This window comes from Electrophorus electricus, chromosome 2 (assembly GCF_041902795.1).
Source record: "Electrophorus electricus isolate QZ-2024a chromosome 2, ASM4190279v1, whole genome shotgun sequence".
Lineage (NCBI taxonomy): Eukaryota > Metazoa > Chordata > Actinopteri > Gymnotiformes > Gymnotidae > Electrophorus > Electrophorus electricus.
This window is the reverse complement of record NC_137498.1, coordinates 5,702,343-5,722,500: the sequence shown is the minus strand read 5'-3', so window position 1 is coordinate 5,722,500 and position 20,158 is coordinate 5,702,343. Positions and strand designations below refer to the sequence as shown.

The 20,158-nt window shown below is 39.2% G+C and overlaps 2 protein-coding genes across 5 annotated transcripts in view; one reads left to right on the top strand and one right to left on the bottom strand.

Moving 5' to 3' along the window:
- Positions 1 to 770, top strand: part of LOC145647166 (uncharacterized) — a 10,568-nt gene extending 9,798 nt beyond the window's left edge. For all 3 annotated transcript variants that reach the window (XM_081695459.1, XM_081695457.1, XM_081695458.1), the window contains one exon: positions 95 to 770. In XM_081695459.1, coding sequence (XP_081551585.1) covers positions 95 to 208 — 114 coding nt within the window. In that variant the 3' untranslated portion in view covers positions 209 to 770. The remainder of the gene's footprint in view (positions 1 to 94) is intronic.
- The window catches only part of LOC145659978 (uncharacterized), a 134,919-nt gene that overhangs the window by 61,138 nt on the left and 53,623 nt on the right, over positions 1 to 20,158 (bottom strand). The gene's annotated exons all lie outside the window — the stretch shown is intronic.

Here is a 20,158-nt window from a genome sequence, read left to right as displayed (position 1 = left end):
GTGTGCATCATACTGAATGTGTGTTTTGTAAACATGTGTGTGTGTGTGTGTGTGTGTGTGTGTTATAACAATTGTTAATGTGTTATTCCTACAGGATGATATCACTTACTCCACTGTAATACACAGTCAGAAAACCAAACCCGCATCCACTCCAATGGATAATGCAGATTATACAGAATATGCCAGCATCAAATTAAATTCAAATTAAGCACACACTCTCTCTCACACACACACACACACACACACACACACACACACACACACAAACAAATGCAATCAAGCAAATGGACAAAAAATAAACATACAAAAACATATATGGTAGCCAGTAAATAGCAAGTATTTTATTTGTTTCTTCACTGTAAATGCCTCATTAGGGGTTAATCTGCTGAGAGATGATTTGAATACTTATGTGAATTATTAGCTTTTTGCATGTAATTTATTAGTAGTAGTGCTTTTGGCTTTAATGAAAAAAAATTAATGTTGTGTAAATGTTAACGGTACGGCCCCTCCTCCCAGACGTCTTTCTCTGTGTGTCGCCCTGTGTTTCACACCTGCTCCTCATTTTGTGTCATTACTGTACGTGAGTATAACTCTCCTGTTTAGTAGTGTATGTTGTTATTGATTGACCATGTATTAGCCTATGTGCTACATTGTCTGTTGTCTGGTGTTAATAAACGTAACTTTTGTCGGCTCATTCGTGCGTCCTGCCTAGCCTCCGTCGTTACATAAATGTGCATATCATTTTATGTCAAGTGCTTTATTGTTGACTGTAGCCATTACTTCACTGTGAGAATTTATTTCTGTTTTAAAAATAAAGAGCAAAAGCCAGATGAGTGTGGTTTCGATTTTTACCTGCTTAAAATGACACATTACACCTTTATAGAGGTGAGGCACTAAAATGAGTTTAGACTGTGTACTGAGTTACCAGTCTATACGTACACCTGCTCCATAGCTATGACTGTAGAATTAGATTAGTCTATAAGACATGACACTGTTTCATGGGTTTCTAAATCTCTGAAAGTGTAGGTGGGATGTTTTTCATCAAATTACCTAAATTATTGCAAATTCCATTAGCATTAAAATGTCTTGCCTCTGGAAATGACAAATCCTTAATTCTGATGGTCCAAAGGTGTTCAACAAAACAATCAGCAAACATTCTCTTGGTTCCTCCAATATACAGATGAATACATCTCTTGCAAAAGATAAAATAGACCACTCATGCAGTAATGCATGAGGAGGAATAGGTGATAAAAACGGATCCTTTTGTTCTAGTTATTTTATTGTCTTTGTTAATAAGGTTTTATGAAGCACATCTAGAGCAGGCTACAGTACCAGTTATTATTATTATTATTATTATTATTATTATTATTATTATTATTATTATTATTATTCAACGGGTCATTTACCTGTCTTTAGAGGCATGCCTGTTTGTTAGTTTACTAACTGTAGTGATTATACACACACACACACACACACACACACACACACATATATATATATTATATATATATATATATATATATATATATATATATATATATATATATATATATATATATACAGAGAAATTTCAGACAGCGACCCTTCATAAGCTGTGCAAGCAAAGTGCTTAAGAAGTTGTATATTTTTCTATAGATATCCACTCAACATGTTTAACTACAGTACCTTCCAGCTGCTTCCCAAGAATCTTCAAGTGCACAAGTGCTTCAAGTTTCCAGAATAAATGTATATTAGAAGTATCTAGATAACACTTCCCCTTTGGTCAAACACACATCACTTATGAAAAGCAAGACAATGTAATTTGGTACAGCACCTTTCATCCACAATAGCAATTCAAAGTTCTTTGCACAAATATATAGTAGCAACAAAGAAAAAAAACATTAAAATAATATGAAAGATAAATAAAAGGACACCATGTACACAAGGTACAGGATGGCAACACTGTCAGTGAAACGATAGAGAGATAGATAGATAGACTTTGACAATAGAATTTGGCAAGAGCTGATTACATGTGACTGTGATGCATCACTTTAAGTAGTGTGTTAAGCCGTCCAAAATGAGCTAAACTTTAAAAATACATAATGCAATCTGGTTTATGAGAATACATTAGAATTATTTGGTTCAGTTAACCAACTGCCATCAAATCTATTGGTAATCTTGCTGGTATTTAATTATGTTTATCAGGGATATTTTGTACATAGGCTTGTCCTAATTCTACAAATTGGAGTCAGTTTCCCAACAGAGTCATGCAATAACATAAAACAGCAGAGTGCCACTTTAAATACTTCTAACAATATAATGCTGTACATTGAAACTGAACCTAAATTAGTCAATGATGTGTTTATGTACTACTGTGGTTAAAGCAAAACTCTCTCATTAGTTGCATAAATTAATGTGTTTCTGCAGGCTACACACTGGACAGCACAAGGGAGATTAAATATATCACTGCTTACACAGGAGATTCAGTACTGCTGCCCTGTTCCTGCACTGACCTACACACAAAATCTGAGTTTCCCCTTGAAGAAACACAACACAAAGAGAAACACATGGGACATGATCTCCAGTGAGAGTGAACAGTACAGAAACAGAGTTCAGCTGGGTACTGCTCACTCTCCAGGAAATCTCTCTCTCCTCATATCACACCTGACTGAAGGGGATTGGGGAGTGTACAGGTGTCATCTTAAAAGGAGAGAATATAAAGACACCATACTCACCGTTAAATCTCTATCAAGCACAGTGATACTGTCATCATTAGACTGAACCCACAACCTTTGACTGTTCCAGACCTTCTGTGTTAAGCCATGTTTAGAGCAGTACTTTAACCAGATGTTACTCAAATGCACCACCATGTTGTAATGAATGCCATTAGGGTTGCAAGCAGTCAGCACTGAGGTAGTAGATGACAATTTTAATTTTAGATTAAAACTGCAGCTATGAACTTACTTGAGCCGTTAACACACGTAATACATAAAATTCTCTCTGAACAAGCTTCTCTCACTTCTCCATTCTGAGAGTGGAGGGATCACTGCAGAAAATCACTCCAGATGAAGCATCTGGGTCAAAGCATTTAGGTGGTGTCATTTTGCTTTTTATTTGAAATCGAAAGCCTACCCCAAACTAGCAAGGCCTCCTGTTGGGTCTACATGAGCTTATGGAGGGTGTCTGTGGTGGTTGAGTCTGCAGTCTGGCAGGGAACGTGGAGATGGAGAATGTCACTGCTTACTCGGTCCTGCAGCCCTGCTCCTGACTCGGTCCTGCTGCCCTGCTCCTGCACTGACCCGCACGCCAGACCTGAGAGGTTACACTGTGCCAGGCACAATTCAACCAGAAACACGTGGAGTGAGAGTGAACAGTACAGAAACAGAATTCACCTGTACTGCTCACTCTCCAGGAAATCTCTCTCTACTCATATCACACCTGACCGAGGAGGATGGCGGGCTGTACTTATGCAATCATAAAGGAGCTCAAAACAGATACATTAGGCTCAATGTACAACGTAAAACATTACATAATATATATATATCAGTGGGCTTGTATGTTTAAAAATGCCCATAAAAAGTATAACTTTTTAAAAATAGCATAGCTTTTAAATAATGACTAGAGATAATGTGTGCAATATGGCTCAGGGACAACTATCTCCTAAATGAGTAAAAGGATTATTTCATCTTCATTTTCAACATTCAGAGTGGTCTTTGCGCTGCACCACCCCTCACTCCTCACTGTTGTTACAGCCTCTCCTCAGACTCTGCCCTACATCCCCATTGCTTTGGTCACCGTGATCTTCCACCACATCATCGTAGCTGTGGTCTACTGTACCAAGAGGACCAAAGATACAAACAACATAAACAAGCTGTTGTAGTATCACCATGCCTCCTGAAATTAAGAATTTATCATCCATTTTACCTCAGCATCAGTTCCTGCCACACTGATGGAGATGGAACAGACAACAGACATTAACAGGCCCACTACAGACCTACACACTTTCTCAACCGACTGTCTATGGACCTAAATACTTGATCAGGAGGCCAGCCAAAAAGCTACACAACTGATCCTATCTGGGTAACCCTTTATTTGGATTGTCTGCATTTAGACATTCAACAGACCATCTCTAGACTATTGACTGTTCAAAGTTATGAATATCTTATTAACCAATTCTCAACAACATGTGAGTAGAGGTTTATCTTTCAGCATGTCTTATATTTCACCAATAGACTGCATGTTCCTTATCAACTAAAAGCAAGGAATTATAGTATAGATAGGATAGGTGAATAGATGTTGCAAATAACCATCAAAGTATCTCTAGAGATTGTATAGCCTGCACTGTATAGATGAACAACTGTTCAATTCATTTTTATTGAAATTTAAAGTTCAGTTACACTACAGTGCATATAAATGAGACATTGCAGTTTCTGAGGAGTATTATATTTATTAACATTTTTACCTTCTCCAGTAAAGTACTGTTTTGATAGTTCCTCTTTGTTTTTATACACTGTTTATACACTATTTTTAAACATGTATTAATCATTGTTAGATTAATAGTCCATCAAAATGAAATTCTCTTTTAGTCCTCCAGACGGCACTGTTTCTCCGTGGTGAGGCCAAGGTTTCTGACAGAGTGTAGAGGACAACATAGTCACCTGGAACATACTGCCTCTTTAACTTTATTCGGACAATTCAGTCTGTCGTTGTAGACATTTAGTTAGTAGTCTATAGACTTATAGACTTATAACTTAGCCAGTTTAGCTTTCATTTTAGCGCTCGATGCACTGCTTCTGGTGTGAAATGGACTTAAGGCCTACTTTGTTGTAAAAATGTCTTTATTAGATCAACTTGTTGCAAGTTCAGATGTAATACTTTGCAGATGTAAGTTCAGAGGTAATACTTTTAAAGTCTCTTAGCTCTTCAGAAAATCCTCCCATACCTCCCAGCAATGGTCAAAGTGCATTTGGTTCACTTTATCTGAAGAAAAGTTTTACTTATCATAAGAAACATAAGCACTCTTACCTGTGGACTTCAAGGACTTTTCCTAATGAATACTGTTTCTCGTCATTTCTTGTCATTGCATGTACAGGTAGAATGAGATGAGTGCAACACTTTTTTTCTCTCAGTTACTCAGAGACTGTTTGGACTTAATTAAATAAAACTAGAAACAGACTTCCTGGCCCAAGAGGTCAAAGTGTCATGCCCAGCAAGGTTGCTTTAAACCTGAGCACACTTCAGACCGTTTCACTCTGTAAATCTTTCCAGACCCAAGAGGTCACAGAATCATAGCCAGCAAAGTAGCTCTGGGCCTGGGCACACTTCAAGCAGTTTGACTCTTTAAATAAAACTAGAAACAGACTTCCTGGCCCAAGAGGTCACACAGTCATGCCCAGCAAGGTTGCTTTAAACCTGGGCACACTTCAGACCGTTTCACTCTTTAAATCATTCTAAGCACCACATTTCAAGGCTCAAGAGGTCACAGAATCATGCCTGGGAACAAAACCACAGACCCTTTCTATCATTCAAAGCAATGGGCCTGCAACTCACAACCACATGCACAGTGAAGCGCACCCTCACCCAGCCATACTACGCCACCTTGCCCCTCCTGGAACAATCACACCTTCAGGGCACCACACGGCAATCTCTCATGCCCAGCAAACTGCAACCTCACCCAGCCAGGCCACACACCGTCTCCCCTTGTACCGTCCAGGGACGCACCCCTCCACAAACCTGGCGAACATGCACGCACGCGCACTCGCAAGCACACACGCGCACGCACACGTGCACACACACGCACGCACACACACACACACACTCGCACACACTCGTAGCGTGAAAACGGTGGGTCCGATCCGCGTGCCGCTCGAAGGCGATAACAGGGGAGATGCAGCCCTTTCCAAAGAGCCATGAAGAGACTTTCTACTCCCAAGGAGCCCAGAGATATTAACCGATAAAGTGTTACGCTCCAGATGGATGAGTGTGAAGCGCATGCGCAGTTGCAACGAATTGGAGGAGAAAGTTTATTAAACAAACGCGCTGACTTTGAACATTCACATCTAGGTCGGGCCAGGTCCAAATGGCCTGCAACTCGGTGCGCATCACCTCCATGACTGTCCCTAACGGTTTTAAATTCGCAGGCTACCTGCACTGAAGGCAACGAAAACGAGCATGTGACGGAAAGGCTTCCATACCCGATGGGTCCAGCCCTCGTGCCTTTTAAAGGCACTTTGTGCCTTTAAATAATACTACAACCAGACTTCCAGGCCCAAGAGGTCACACAGTCATGCCCAGCAAAGTAGCACTGGGCCTGCGCACACTTCATGCAGTTTGACCCTTTAACCAAAACTAGAAACAGACCTCCAAGCCCAAGAGGTCACAGAATCATACCCAGTAAAGTAGCTCTGGGCCTGGGCACACTTCAGGTCATTTGACGTTTTATATAATAGAATCACCAGACCTCCAGGCCCAAGAGGTCACACAGTCGTGCCCAGCAAAGTAGTGCTGGGCCAGGGCACACTTCATGCACTTTGTGCCTTTAAATAATACTACAACCAGATTTCCAAGCCCAAGAGGTCACACAGTCATGCCCAGCAAAGTAGCTCTGGGACTGGGCAGACCATACAGTTTGACCCTTTAAGTAACACTACAACCAGACTTCCAGGCCCAAGAGGTCACACAGTCATGCCCAGCAAAGTAGCTCTGGGCCTGGGCACACTTCACGCAGTTTGACCCTTTTAATAATACTACAACCAGATTTCCTGTCCCAAGAGGTCACACAGTCATGCCCAGCAAAGTAGCTCTGGGCCTGGCCACACTTCATGCAGTTTGACCCTTTTAATAATACTACAACCAGACTTCCTTGCCCAAGAGGTCACACAGTCATGCACAACAAAGTAGCTCTGGGCCTGGGCATACTTTGCGCAGTTTGACCCTTTAAATAAAACTAGAAACAGACTTCCAGGCCCAAGATGTCACACGGTCATGCCCAGCAAATTAGTGCTGGCCCAGGGCACACTTCATGCTCTTTGTGCCTTTAAATAATACTACATCCAGACATCCAAGCCCAAGAAGTCACAGAGTCATGCCCAGCAATGTAGCTCTGGGCCTGGGCACACCATGCAGTTTGACCCTTTAAATAATACTACAACCAGATTTCCAGACCCAAGAAGTCACACAGTCATGCCTAGTGTGATGGAAATTATTATTCGATCATGTATTATCATGTGATTCATATATAATCATCTTAATCCTTTCTCTATGTAATCCTATATGAATGGTTTAGTCTGCATACTCTGTCTCTGTATATTGTGTGAACAAAGCGACTGTTGGAATGTTGCTTTATGACCTGCCTGTGTAGTGACCTGCAAGTGTTGTAAAGAGGGATTAGGCTTATCTTATCTTGCAAATTGTGTCTGCTCTGGTGAGTGCTCTGGTACTGCAGGAATGTTCATCACGATAAGGAGCAGGAAATGGGTAAATAGGATGACCGAGCACCCCTCCCTGGGGGGAGTGAAGTTTAGATATAAGGAACAGAGTGAGTCTACCCCTTTAGAACTTTCGCTTTAGAGCATTAGCTCTCACACAGCTGTGTTTTGTATGTCTTATTTTCTTTATTAAATTACTCTCTTAATCATGTCTGACTTGCTGTTTATTCAAAATTCCACCACACCAGAAAAGGTGGGCTGGAATACTTGTTTACATCTGCCAGAAGTTGGTCGACTCCATGCAACACAGATCTGAAGCAGTTCTCAGAAACGGTAGTTATACAACTAAATATTAGTTTAGTGATTCACAACAATGCTAAATCCTAAAGATTTTTCAGTTTATACAGTAAATATTTTAGTTTGTGAAGAAAAAATGCTAAATGATTACACATGACATCCACTTATTTATTTGAATAGAAGAAGTCAGATGTTGCAAGTCAGATGTTGCAACTCAGCCCAGATCAGGGACGGTTGCAGCATGTTACATATACATTATTTTTACGTTTGCTTTTTGCCTCATCTTAACTGATCCCTTGGCTGCAGGCTTCTCTCTTTTTTAGGAAGTGGGAATAAGATTGGTGTGAGAGACGGTGAAGTCCAGGTCCAATGGCCCTGACTATATATGAGACTCTTCCCAGAATACTGAAGGGAACTCCTCAAAATACTGAAGGCCTCCTCCTCACTTTTGGTGTAGCCTACTGAAAACAAAGTGAACACAATGTCTGCTTTTATATGATTTATTCACTTATTCACGTTATGCCACCCCCTACATGCAGGTATAAGAAAATACAAATATTTTGTTTGTTGTGACGGCCCAAGTGCCACAAGGCAAGGAGCAGGAAGCACAGACGTCTCTTGACGAAGACATGCATTTACTAAACGACCATTAACACCAACCTGAGCACGAACAAAGACCCACAACCACTCCAGTGACAGATGTGTTTAAATACATTCATAAATGATGCAAGTACAAAGGGGCAGATGTGCTGGACTGAACTAACAGCACTTAGGGAGTCATTTTGGGTCCGTTCCACTGGGCCGCCACATTTCTGTGACAACGGACTGAGCCAAGTCAAGTAAGAATGATAACATTCTCATTAATAATGTGAGACTGTTAAGGAAGAAAGAGGACACATCAAATGACTTTTAAAAACTTATAAAACCCTACTGCCTCCCTATATTTGTTGTGTGTGTTGGGGATAGAAGTTTGTCAAAGCTTCATTTGAATACACTTCATCTCCACTGTAACTGTAGTTGTCAGAACATTCAGTAGACTGTATTGAAGAGTGTGTACGGTGTGTATCAGCAGTCCTGCTTTAGCTGTGTGTAGTGTGTGTGTAACTCAATAAGAATGCAGGTGTGTGTTTATCTGCTCCTTACTGCTCATGGTGAGTGTGACTTTCTCTCTACATCTGTAGATCATCAAATATCTACTCAGTAGCTACTTTATAAGAAACACTGGAAACATCTAGTAGGAGTCCAGTTAGAGACGACATGCCATATATTTCTGATAACGTATAAGAGGCACTCCATGTTATCTGAACATATAAGAATTTGAACAATTACGATTTACTGTTTAGACTGCCATCAGTCATGAAACCAAATTTTGAAATCAGTGTATTATTGTGGTGCAATTAAATCTCATGCATATCAGCTGCAGCACTCAGGCTGCTGCCCTGTTCCTGCACTGATATACACACCAGACCTGAGAGCTTCACCTGGTATAAATACAACACAAACAGAAACACATGGGAAGTGATCTCCAGTGAGAGTGAACAGTACAGAAACAGAGTTCATACTTATAACTGACCACACTTTTCTATTCTTGCAGAGGCTCCATATAAACCTGTAAATCTTACTCCAGTGGACACTGACACATCAAGTCCAACAGCTTCAACTAGACCTACTAAAACAATGACGTCTCCAAATGGTTATAAGTTATTAATTTCATCAACTACTACTGATGGTAAGATTAATTTATTTAATAGTATTCTCCAATCAACACCATAAAATGATTCCCCACTAAATACTAATACTACTAACAATAATAATAGTAAGTGACATCAACAATTAATTTCTTAATGCAGGTCACTTCGTATAGGATATATTTTGGGGCTACAATCCTGCACTTTTAAAAAATAATAAACCATTTGAAGCGGTAATGAACGGAGCATTTAATTCTGTTTGTCTAGTTGCTCAATTTCATAATATAAGCATATATTATGCAAGAAAGTGTTTGCCTAACTGCATAGCCTTAGTACTGAAACACCCGAGAAAGATAAGCCTTGTTTTGTTGAACATTGTATTGTGATCAATTAGCCTAATTTTCAGTTAAAATTGTATAATTTCTTAAGAATTTATTATTGTTGTTGTTTAGGTTGGATTTTTATCCTTAATGAGTGTTCAAATGGCTTTGGATTATAACGAATACAGAGTGAGTGAATTGTACCTATGTGGAATGATTACTAATTAATTAATATATAGTTTACATGTATAGGTTATATTTACTTTATTTATTTAGATTTTTTAATCTGAGCCTGATAACAAAATTATAGCGTAAAGAGGGGGAAATGATTTTAAAATGTGATTTATAATATGAGACTATAATGTCATTTCAGCTGCACTTCTGCCATTGTTCTAAACAGCCACTGAACAGAATTTAGCCCTCCATTATGTCATAATGTGTGTCATTCTATTTCTGACCCCAGATCAGTTTATTGAGTGGATTTGCCGATGACGATCATTTTAGACAAAACATCAACAGAGACTACAAACAATTCTTCACGCATAAGAGGTACTGAGAAACGAAAACTAAACGTAAGTAGAATTTAATTTTATCTACAAAGGCAGATACTAAATATTTGATAACGGAATCGTATTAGAAACAAGTAGCCAATATGCGAATTTAAAATGAGAACACACATTTTAATGATGGAGAACTTTTGACTGAACGGAGAACTAATTAGCGAGCTGATAGTGAGCTCCCCGCCCCACTAGTCACGTGGTACGGCTGGCCGCCTGCAGTGGGAGTTCATGGTCTTGTGTGAAACCACGACTATGTAGTCACACACACCTGCAGCGGGTTATTCTCCTAATGTCTGTGTGTGATTAAACCCCGGTTGGTGTGTGCATCCCTGTCGTTCTGTGTTGTCGCTAATGTTTACGTACGTGGAGCACTTTATGTTTGTAAGCTGTGTTCAACATTGCTCATGTTCATCTTGCCTGTTTGGTGTGAGCGCCACTGTGTTCGTTATTCGTGTTCGTCTAATAAACGTCTGTCTACGTCAAGCGAGTTTGTGGGACCTGCGGCACTCGGGCCGTCACAGCTGTTTAATTTAACGGACCGCACAAATATTTTAAAATGCGGCAAGTGAGCAGAGAATGAACTAACTAAAAGGAAATGTTGTTAAATAAAAGGGGAAGTAGCTGAAAGTATTCGCGTAACTGAACTCCATTATATGAAATGCGTTGACTGAGACAAGGGAAAGTGACTTCTGCGCTTGTTTTAGAAAAGCCTCTGTAAGACCACGAGTGTGGCCATTATGCAAACTTTGATTCACATTTATTAACATTTGTAGAAGAAATTGAGCTACGGGTGGCCATTTGTATATAAAACAATAAAGTTTACACGCGTTGATTGCTCATTTCCATATAGAGATATGAAACTGGGGTACAAAAGTAATCTTGCGCACAAATGCAGCATGTAAAATAAGTCTTGTTTTGTAGAAAATTGTGTTGTAATCATAGCCTAATTTTCAGTTCAAATTCAATTACTTCTTAGGAATAAATCTTTAATTTTTAAAAATGTATTTTTTTTAGTTGTCCAAAAACACATACAAACTGTTGACTTAAAAAAAATAAATAAAACGGCTTTATTATCGTTCAATACAATATATCTTTCTTCTGTCCTTTCTAGATGCCAAGGGACAACTTCATTACTTATATCATTACCAGAAGACAAAAGAGTCATAGAGACCCTCCTACCATTGCTGGGTTTAAGCAGCATTACTCGGCCAATCTGGGAGAAAGTGTAAGTGTCTACATCATTTTATACTATAATTTTAATGATTTATATAGACTGTATCCACAGTTTTATTTATTGAGCCTTCACACTTTCCTGACTTGTACAGATGGTAGTCCAAAATATGCTGTCCATTAGTGGAGTTTCCACTGCCCAGCTGGGGTCAATGGATGATTCATTTACTTTACAATTCATCACTATTTCTCATTTCTCACCCAAGAAACAGGAGGACTGTAAGGAGGTTCGTACCATCCCGAGCAGAACTGCTGAACACTGTATGATCACAGAGTCAACGGGAGAGATTTGCTCTTTGGACCACAGCGCCCATGTAGAAGGTGCAGATGTACTTTCTTGCAAAAATCTAGCTTTCCATTAAGAACACACAGTAGGACATGATGTTTGTTCACTTTAAATATGTGCCTGTACTTTATTATGTAATTGCATTTTTATTGATTTTTTTGGGGAAAAAAAAACACCTGTAGATGTAAGAGAGGATCTGGGTGGAGTAGCAGAATCTATTACAGAGGCAGTTAAAGTGGAGAACACCCCAGCTGGTGAGTAGCATCAAAGCACCACATTAATAATCAGAGTTTACATACATCCACTCCATGGACACCAGTTTAAAAATTCTACTTTTATTTCAAATATAAAGGCTCAGAATGCAAGAAGTTGAAGAGAGTACGCATCTTCTTCAGACGAGCATGGCAGGCTATAAAAAGCACTTTTTCTTGTGCCAGGCGCTCCAACAAAATTAGCCCTACTCTTTAAATGTTCCCAGTTCTTTTTACCAATTTATTTAGTATTTCTTTTTTCCCTTCATTTTCCCCAACCTGTCTTTTCATTTTCTGAAATATTTTTTGACTTTTTCATTTATTTTTGATTAATAAACTTTACTTCATGCAAAGATATAGTCTGTTTGCATTCTGGACCGTTTAATCATATTTTTCATTCTAAGACCAGCCAGGTTATAATTCTAATTCGGCCAAATAAATCTTGAATGATTCAACTCACTTTAATAACATTTTTAGATTATCACATATATGTACAGTTTCATGTCACTCAGCATTAAGAGAGAATTTCACACTCACCTTTAGTGAGAGGAAGTACAGTAAAGAGAAAACACAAACTGAGCATCCTTGTCTCTATGGAAACACCATTGACCTCCCAGCACACACTGACAACTCTACACCCAGATCTCCACTACCACTGTGGACACACACTGACTCCAGAACTCTCACAGCATTACTTCAGTACTCCAGACCCTAATGTCCACCCAGCAGAGAGGAACTGGGAACAAATGAACTTGGCCAGAGCTCTTATGTTTCTTTTCAAGTTCACATCACCAGCTTTACGGAGACATACAAAACCACACACAGTGCCATCATGTCCTTTGACTGTGAGGACTCTGGTTGTTTCTTCCTTTGTGATGTATCCCACAACCCCACACTGACCATGATGCTGCATCTGTGAAACCATATAGGAGACACACATGCTCATTATAAAGCAAAGGGGGTGGAGTCTGATGTAGAGGAGAGAAACAAACAGACATATTATCCCCTCACTCTTATTCTCAAACTCTTCCTTCTAAGTTTATAGTTTTAAAATGCAGTTTATAGAGTTAATCACCTCAAAGCTTGCGTACATACAAATGTTTGCATTACTTTTTCATGGCTTGATATATTTTATGTTTGCACTACCTTATGATGTCCTGTGTACTTAATATTTTATTCATTGTATCAAATTTGTTTTATTGGTAAATATACTTTGAACTATTATACACTGTCACTACAGAATGCTGTCTGCTTTATGTCTCCAGAGTCTATAAGCATGCAAACACACACACACACACACACACACACACATTCAAGAATTTCTAGATTGTGAGAGGACCTGCTTTTTGTTTGCTTTTTCAGTTTCCACATCACAATAATTTGTTGTGGACCATTGCTTAGGTAGAAAAGTTCTTTAAGATTTTTTGTGAGTAATATGAATTTCTGGATTTACTGAATGAGTCAAAAACAAACAACAAAAACCTGCATTACTCACAATAAGAACCTATTTGAATTTTGATAAACTCTATTAATCACCCTTTGAACATAGACATGGTTTGGGTAGTACATGAGCAGTCCCTTTTCTCAGTGAAGTACTGACATCTCTCCTCACAGTACACAATATTACCCAAATTATCAGTAACCAAACCAGTCCTACTCATACTAAACCTGTTTTGTACTAAATGAAATTCAAACTGGACCTGCCATTGAGCCTAGACCCTGGAGCCTAGTCCTAGTTTTAGTCTGTGTTTAAAACATCATCCTTTATCCCAATTTCACATTAGAATAGACCCAGCAGTCAGAGTTGTGCTGTTTTGATTATTACACTACACTTTACAGAATAAATGTAGTATTTTGTACTATTTCTAGCTACAAACCACTGATAAGCCTGTCATGGCTTAAGGCAAAAAATACACTAGAAGAAAGTTGAGCTTGTGAGTGTGTGACCACAGCTCAGCTGCAGAGGTGCAGAAGCAGCACGGTTGTCACTTCTGGTCTAAAATGGGCTTTAGACTCAGATCTGGTACCCACTGCCCACTGGTTGGAACTGTGAGAAATGAAACCACAGCAGACGTCAGACATCCTGAGCTCTCAGACCAGAACAGTCTCCTCCTTCTTCTGGGGCGTTCATAAGCTGTTTTGAGACCAAAATGTTTATTGACTTTAAAAACTGCACATATTCACATTAAGATGCTATACACTTGTCGTAGTGAAATGAAATGACCAAACAACACTGAGGGAGGTCATGTTGGGTCTCACCCCCTGAGCTTCTACATCGTGTGTCTATGACAAAGGACGGAGCCGCTTAACTAAGAATGAGACCGTCCTCACTGACAATGTGAGAATATCTGATAGATCACTGACTGATAAGGAAGAAAGAGGACATACCACATGACAACTTACAAAACCGACCGCATCTCTATATTTGGTGTGTGTGTTGTGTTGAGGTTAGTTTGTCAGAGTTTCATTTGAATACACTTCCTCTCCACAATAAGTGTTCTTGTGAAGTCATTCAGTAGACTGTATTGAAGAGTGTGTATGGTGTGTATCAGCAGTCCTGCTGTAGCTGTGTGTAGTGTGTGTAACTCAGTAAGAATGCAGGTGTGTGTTTATCTGCTCCTTGTGCTCCACGCTGCTGATGGTGAGTGTTACCTTCTCTCTACAGGTATTGTCATCCTCATGCATTCATTTACACAAAGGTATTTATATCTGGGATCAGCAGAGAGCAGCAGCTATCCAGTTACCCCAGATTCGGTCTATTGACCAATAAATTTTGCCTCTAGTTTAGAACAAAAGATGTTAAATGCTAACGTTGCTAACAAACACTGGAAGTTAACAGCAACTAAAATATTGTCTTCGTAAATACATGCCCACAAACTTCTCTCAAGCCGGTCAAACAGCATCCAAGTGTTAATAAATATCTCCCAGACTAGTCGGTGTGTCGTATAACTCACTGTGAACTAGACAAGTGAAGAAACACGTCACCGGGAAGTAACCTGGATGAGGTTTGAGGACATGTAGCTCGCTATCTGACTTATTTACAAATCCTATTAGCTTTCATTGCTGTTGGCTTCCAGTGTTTGTTAGCAATGTTAGCAGCTTTTGTTCTAAAGGAGCAAAATACGGACTCCAAACATGTCTTGTCCACCCGGGTTAAGGGAGAATAAAGTAAATTTGTTTCTTCGCCGACTTGTCCCGTTAAGTGGCACTGAAATCTGTGTTGTTGAATGATGTGTCCAATATAGAGAATTGTGTTTAATGTATTGAAAAAATGTGTTTTAGAAATACAAAATGAGTGTAAATCAGGAAAGGTGCTTTTGGTTTAGTATAACAGGTCAGGAGATGGGCTACATGAGTTAGTGGTTTCAATTATTGTGTCACATGTCCCAGTTTTTGTGTCTTGCAAAAAACTGTAATATCACAAAGACAGTCCAGTTTCCCAGCAAGCACCTCTTCCTCCTAGCAAACTTGGAGCACTGTTTATCAGTTTAACAATACATAACTAACACTGTCTCTCTCTTTCTTTCTCTCTCTCTCTCTCTCTCTCTCTTTCGCTCTCTCACTCACACACACACACACACACACACACACACACACACACACACACACACACACACACACACACACACGCACAAAAAAAACAAAACATGCACAGCTGTTGCAGGATGGCCAGATCCACATCTGAAGGACTTGGAGAAAGACAATTTTACACACACAGTAAATGTACATTCAAAGTGATACTTGTAGCTGCAAAAACACCCCCTCCCACGGCCTGCCCTGCTCTCTCTCACACACACACACACACACACACACACACACACACACACACACACACACACACACACACACACACACACACACACACACACACACTCACTCTCTCTCTCTCTCTCTCTCTATCTCTCTCTTCTTGTTGGGTGTTTGGGCTTCAAGTTCTCCTATGTTGTTCCTCTTATCTTAGAGGCTTACAAAAATTTACAAATAAAAAATGAACAAATAAGAAAAAACTAAAACCATAGAGACAGTACAGTTTCCCAGTATGCACCTCTTCCTTCTCACATATGTATTGCTAAACTTGGTGCACTTTAGCAATACATAACACACACACACACACACACACACACACACACACACACACACACACACACACACAGACATGCATATGCGCATGCTTCTTTTTTGGGTTCGTGATCTTGAAATTCTGCTGTGCTGTTCCTTAGAGTGGTGTGTGAGCAAAATGTTTACTTCTTTCACCCACCCACGAAGATTGTCAAACAGTCTCCAAATCCTCATCAGTGACAGTCATCCAGCTCTGAACTTCATGGTTTAATCAGTCAAACACTAACTGACTCTGGCAGCATAAATTCACTCCAGTGACTCCAGTTTAAAGACTTTTCTTGTTTAGTCCCAAGTTATTCTGATGCCACCATAGTCATAGCTACCAGTTTACAGATGTGAGAATTCCCAGTATGCACCTCTTCCTCCTGACATATGTATTGCTAATCTGGTTGCACTGGGTGCTACGTGTGAAATGTGCTCACTTGTTTATTTCTGTTTGTGTTATTTATTCCTCATTTGTACATCAACTGGCCAGGAGGCTTAGACAGCCCATGCTAGGGGTTTTGTCTTTTTACAGTTTTAATTTTATTTTGTTGTTGTTGTTGTTAACAGTGCAGTGCACACTAGCCTACAGCCTGAGTTAGTTACTTTATAGATATCCACCATCATCAAACAGCTTTTGGCAGCTTTAACAACAAAAAGAACAAAGTAACTAAGAGAAAAGGTGAGAATGTTTCTACTTCCTGTGATTACTGTTGGGTTGTGATGACATTGTACTGTCTACATCCAAAGTGGTCTTTACTTTGGTGACTCCTTTAGTGGTTCTGTGTCAGTGGGTGAATTTCACAACTTCTCTTAAGTAGTTTTTTCTTAATAGTATGAAAGCTACAACATAGACTGCTGCATTCCACCTGTACTTTATGAATAATATGAATATCAGACCATCCTCATTTTTACCTGATTAAATGATCAATGTTTATTTTGATCAGCATGTAGTCTAGAGCTCTTCCTGTCTGATCTGTCTAATATTTGTTAAGATACACATTCAGTTTGGTCCTTTGATCACTAAGTGCAGGAGTGAAATGATGTGACCAAACAGTGCTGAGGGGGATCACTGTGTAGCACTACTTCTTACTGCAGGATCACTTTACTGTGGATGGGGACTGAACACTGGGCAGCTCAGGAGGAAGTGATAACACTAGAAAGACACTGTTTCACTGTTAGATTTAGTCTGTATGTGAGAGAGAAAGAACTGGAGGAATAATTTATTTTGCACTTGAACACACGTCCCCTCTACTGTGGATATTAGTGGGTGGTGAATTTCTGTAGAGTTCTACTGAGAGAGTTGTAGAGTTCCAGGTCATAGTTGTGTGGTGATTCCCACAGACAGACTGTAGTCTGGGCTACAGTTTTCAGTGTTCAGTACACTGTAGTTTTGTAGAGTGTATAAGATGTGTAGCAGCGTTACTGCTGTAGCTGTGTGTAGTGTTTTGTGGAATGCAGGTGTGTTTTTATCTGCAGATGTGTTTTTACTTCCTTTTTGGTAATGATGTGCATACGAAGTCCTGTGAGCGTTTGAGGTTCTTCCTTATTGTACTGCTGAAGGATTCGAAGCTTGGGAGCATTGAAAGCTGGCGACAAAACAGCGACACTTGGCAGTTTTCAGAAATTATAGCAGCCATAGATTCAAAACTGCGCAATACAACACTCCACCGCCTTCATATTTCATTAAAAAAAATGATCAGTAATGATGTTTAGTAATTAAATTCTGCAATAATTAGTTTAGAATCATTGTTTCCCTTTTTATGTGAAAACATAATACAAAACTATACTGGGAGACAACAGGTTGACGTTATGAAACATTTACTCTCCCTTTTGGCTTCTATAAGTTACACATTTCCAATTTTTCAGTAAAAAGATAAAGCTTCCAAGTTATAGGACAGTGCCAAACTTATGAAACAGTCTCAAGCTCATCCTGTGCTTCAGTGATGTCTAAAGCTTCGACCATCATTAGTCACGTGTTAGTAACTTTAGTGGTAATATTAATGGTAATATTAACTTTAGTGGTAATAGTAACTGATACAAGCTTCAGTACACAGTGTGATACAAGCTTCGATGCCTTAGTATAAAATGTTACATCACAATTTTATTGTTTCTGCACAGTTCCTGTATCGTTTTTCTCACTTTTTGGTGTTCCATTTAGTCAGTGTTTAGTTTGCATCATTTTGTTAATTTTGCCGTTGTGTCCACCTGTTTTGCAAATGAGGAACTTTTGTTTACACATGTGCATCAAGTCCTGTCTGCCTCTGTGTTACATTATTGTTCTGAAAACTGCACAGTGTGCAGATCATTAGTCTAGGTGGACCAGCTGGATCAAAATTACTAGTGTGTTCTTATTTTATATTTTTTATTTAAAACATCTAAAATAAGAGGTAATGCTTTGCTATGATAAGTTGCAAATAGGCATAAAACAAACAGTCATAAAAGTTTATTTAGTCCATGTTGATGTCAGTTTGACATTACAAGTGACATATTTGGAGCTTCTGTTACTGTAATTATTTACCCCTGTCCCACTTACCTACAACCAAAGGCAGAGGTGCAGGCAAAGGTTTAATGCACATAAAACTACAAAATGTATCTGATTCCAAATTATTCCTGTAATTATAATTTATATTCTGAAGAGAATGCTCTACTGCATTGTCTAGCATGTGTTATGAGAATATGCATAACCACCTTTCTATAATTCCTCAGTCTTAATACATCCTGCTTTGTCAGCGGTTCAGCCAGCCTAACATAGGGTTTGATCTACTAAACCTATAGTGCAGAGATTGGATACTTTACAGGAAACTGGTGTCAGCACTCTAAATATATAGAAAAATATAGCTGGCTCTTCACTCAGCCTCAATCCACCAGTGCAGAGAATTCTGACTACACCTTTGGATTTTCTCTCTCTTAATAAATTATCAGTGATTAACATCATCTGCGAGCATCTGGACTCCATCAGTCTCAATACAAATACTACACCGAGAGCCGAGCTTCATGAATTCAGTGTAGCAAGGGGTTATTAGCATAATAGAAGAGAAGTAGATACACAATAGAATAGAATAGATATTATAGTGAAACCAATTAGAATAAAATAGATATTATAATGAAACTAAATAAGTTACAGAAATGTAGCACAGAAAATACTTTCTAAATGTTACCTAAGTGCCAGATGGATTGAGAGAAAGACAACATGGACATTAAAGAAGGTGAAGTGGGTGGCCAGGAAAAGGAGAGCATGTCTGCTGGGGCTTCCAGAGAGAGAGAGAGAGGGAAAGAGAGAGAGCACAAGCCCAAGGGAGAGATTTCTCCAAATGTACGTCTTCAGTCCACCAACTCTGCTCCAGCTCCACTCTCAGCTCTGCTCCAGCATTAACTCCATATGGTTCAGAATTTCTTTAGTCTGATCTTGATTGATCAACAGCAGAGTTTGTCCAACACTGACTAATCAAAGAGTGACCACATACGAGCAGCATCCCTGTCATAGCACATCCAAGAGGAACCCACAGCTGGTAGAGTGATTTACTGTCCTGAATAACAATTGATGAATAACAATATCTCTGCAAGAGACGACAGATGACCACAGCAGTTGGGGCAAACAAGAACAAGACTTCATAGTTGAGAGTTTGGCGTACACATATAAATATGTTATGATTTTCTTGGTTGAAATGACATAGTATGCCATGACAAATGACATTGTAGCTCAGTCTCTCTCAGTGTACATATATCTGAGCTACCTGTATGAGGGCATTATGGAATTTGTAGTTCATGAAGCATTTATGTACAAAGTCTTGTAATTTTGCTCTTTTTTTTAATCTTAATTTTATAGCTGTTTGGGTTGACGCTTTAAATGAGAATTTTCTGGAATGTCTATGGAAATACTGACCAGTATGCTTCCAGATCCAAGACTGTTGAATAAATGTGTGATCACTGTTCTCCCTCTGACATATGCTGCCTGCTAAGGCATCTTATTTAGGTTCAATTTAAAGGCAGCATCAGACACTAAATCTGCAGTATAA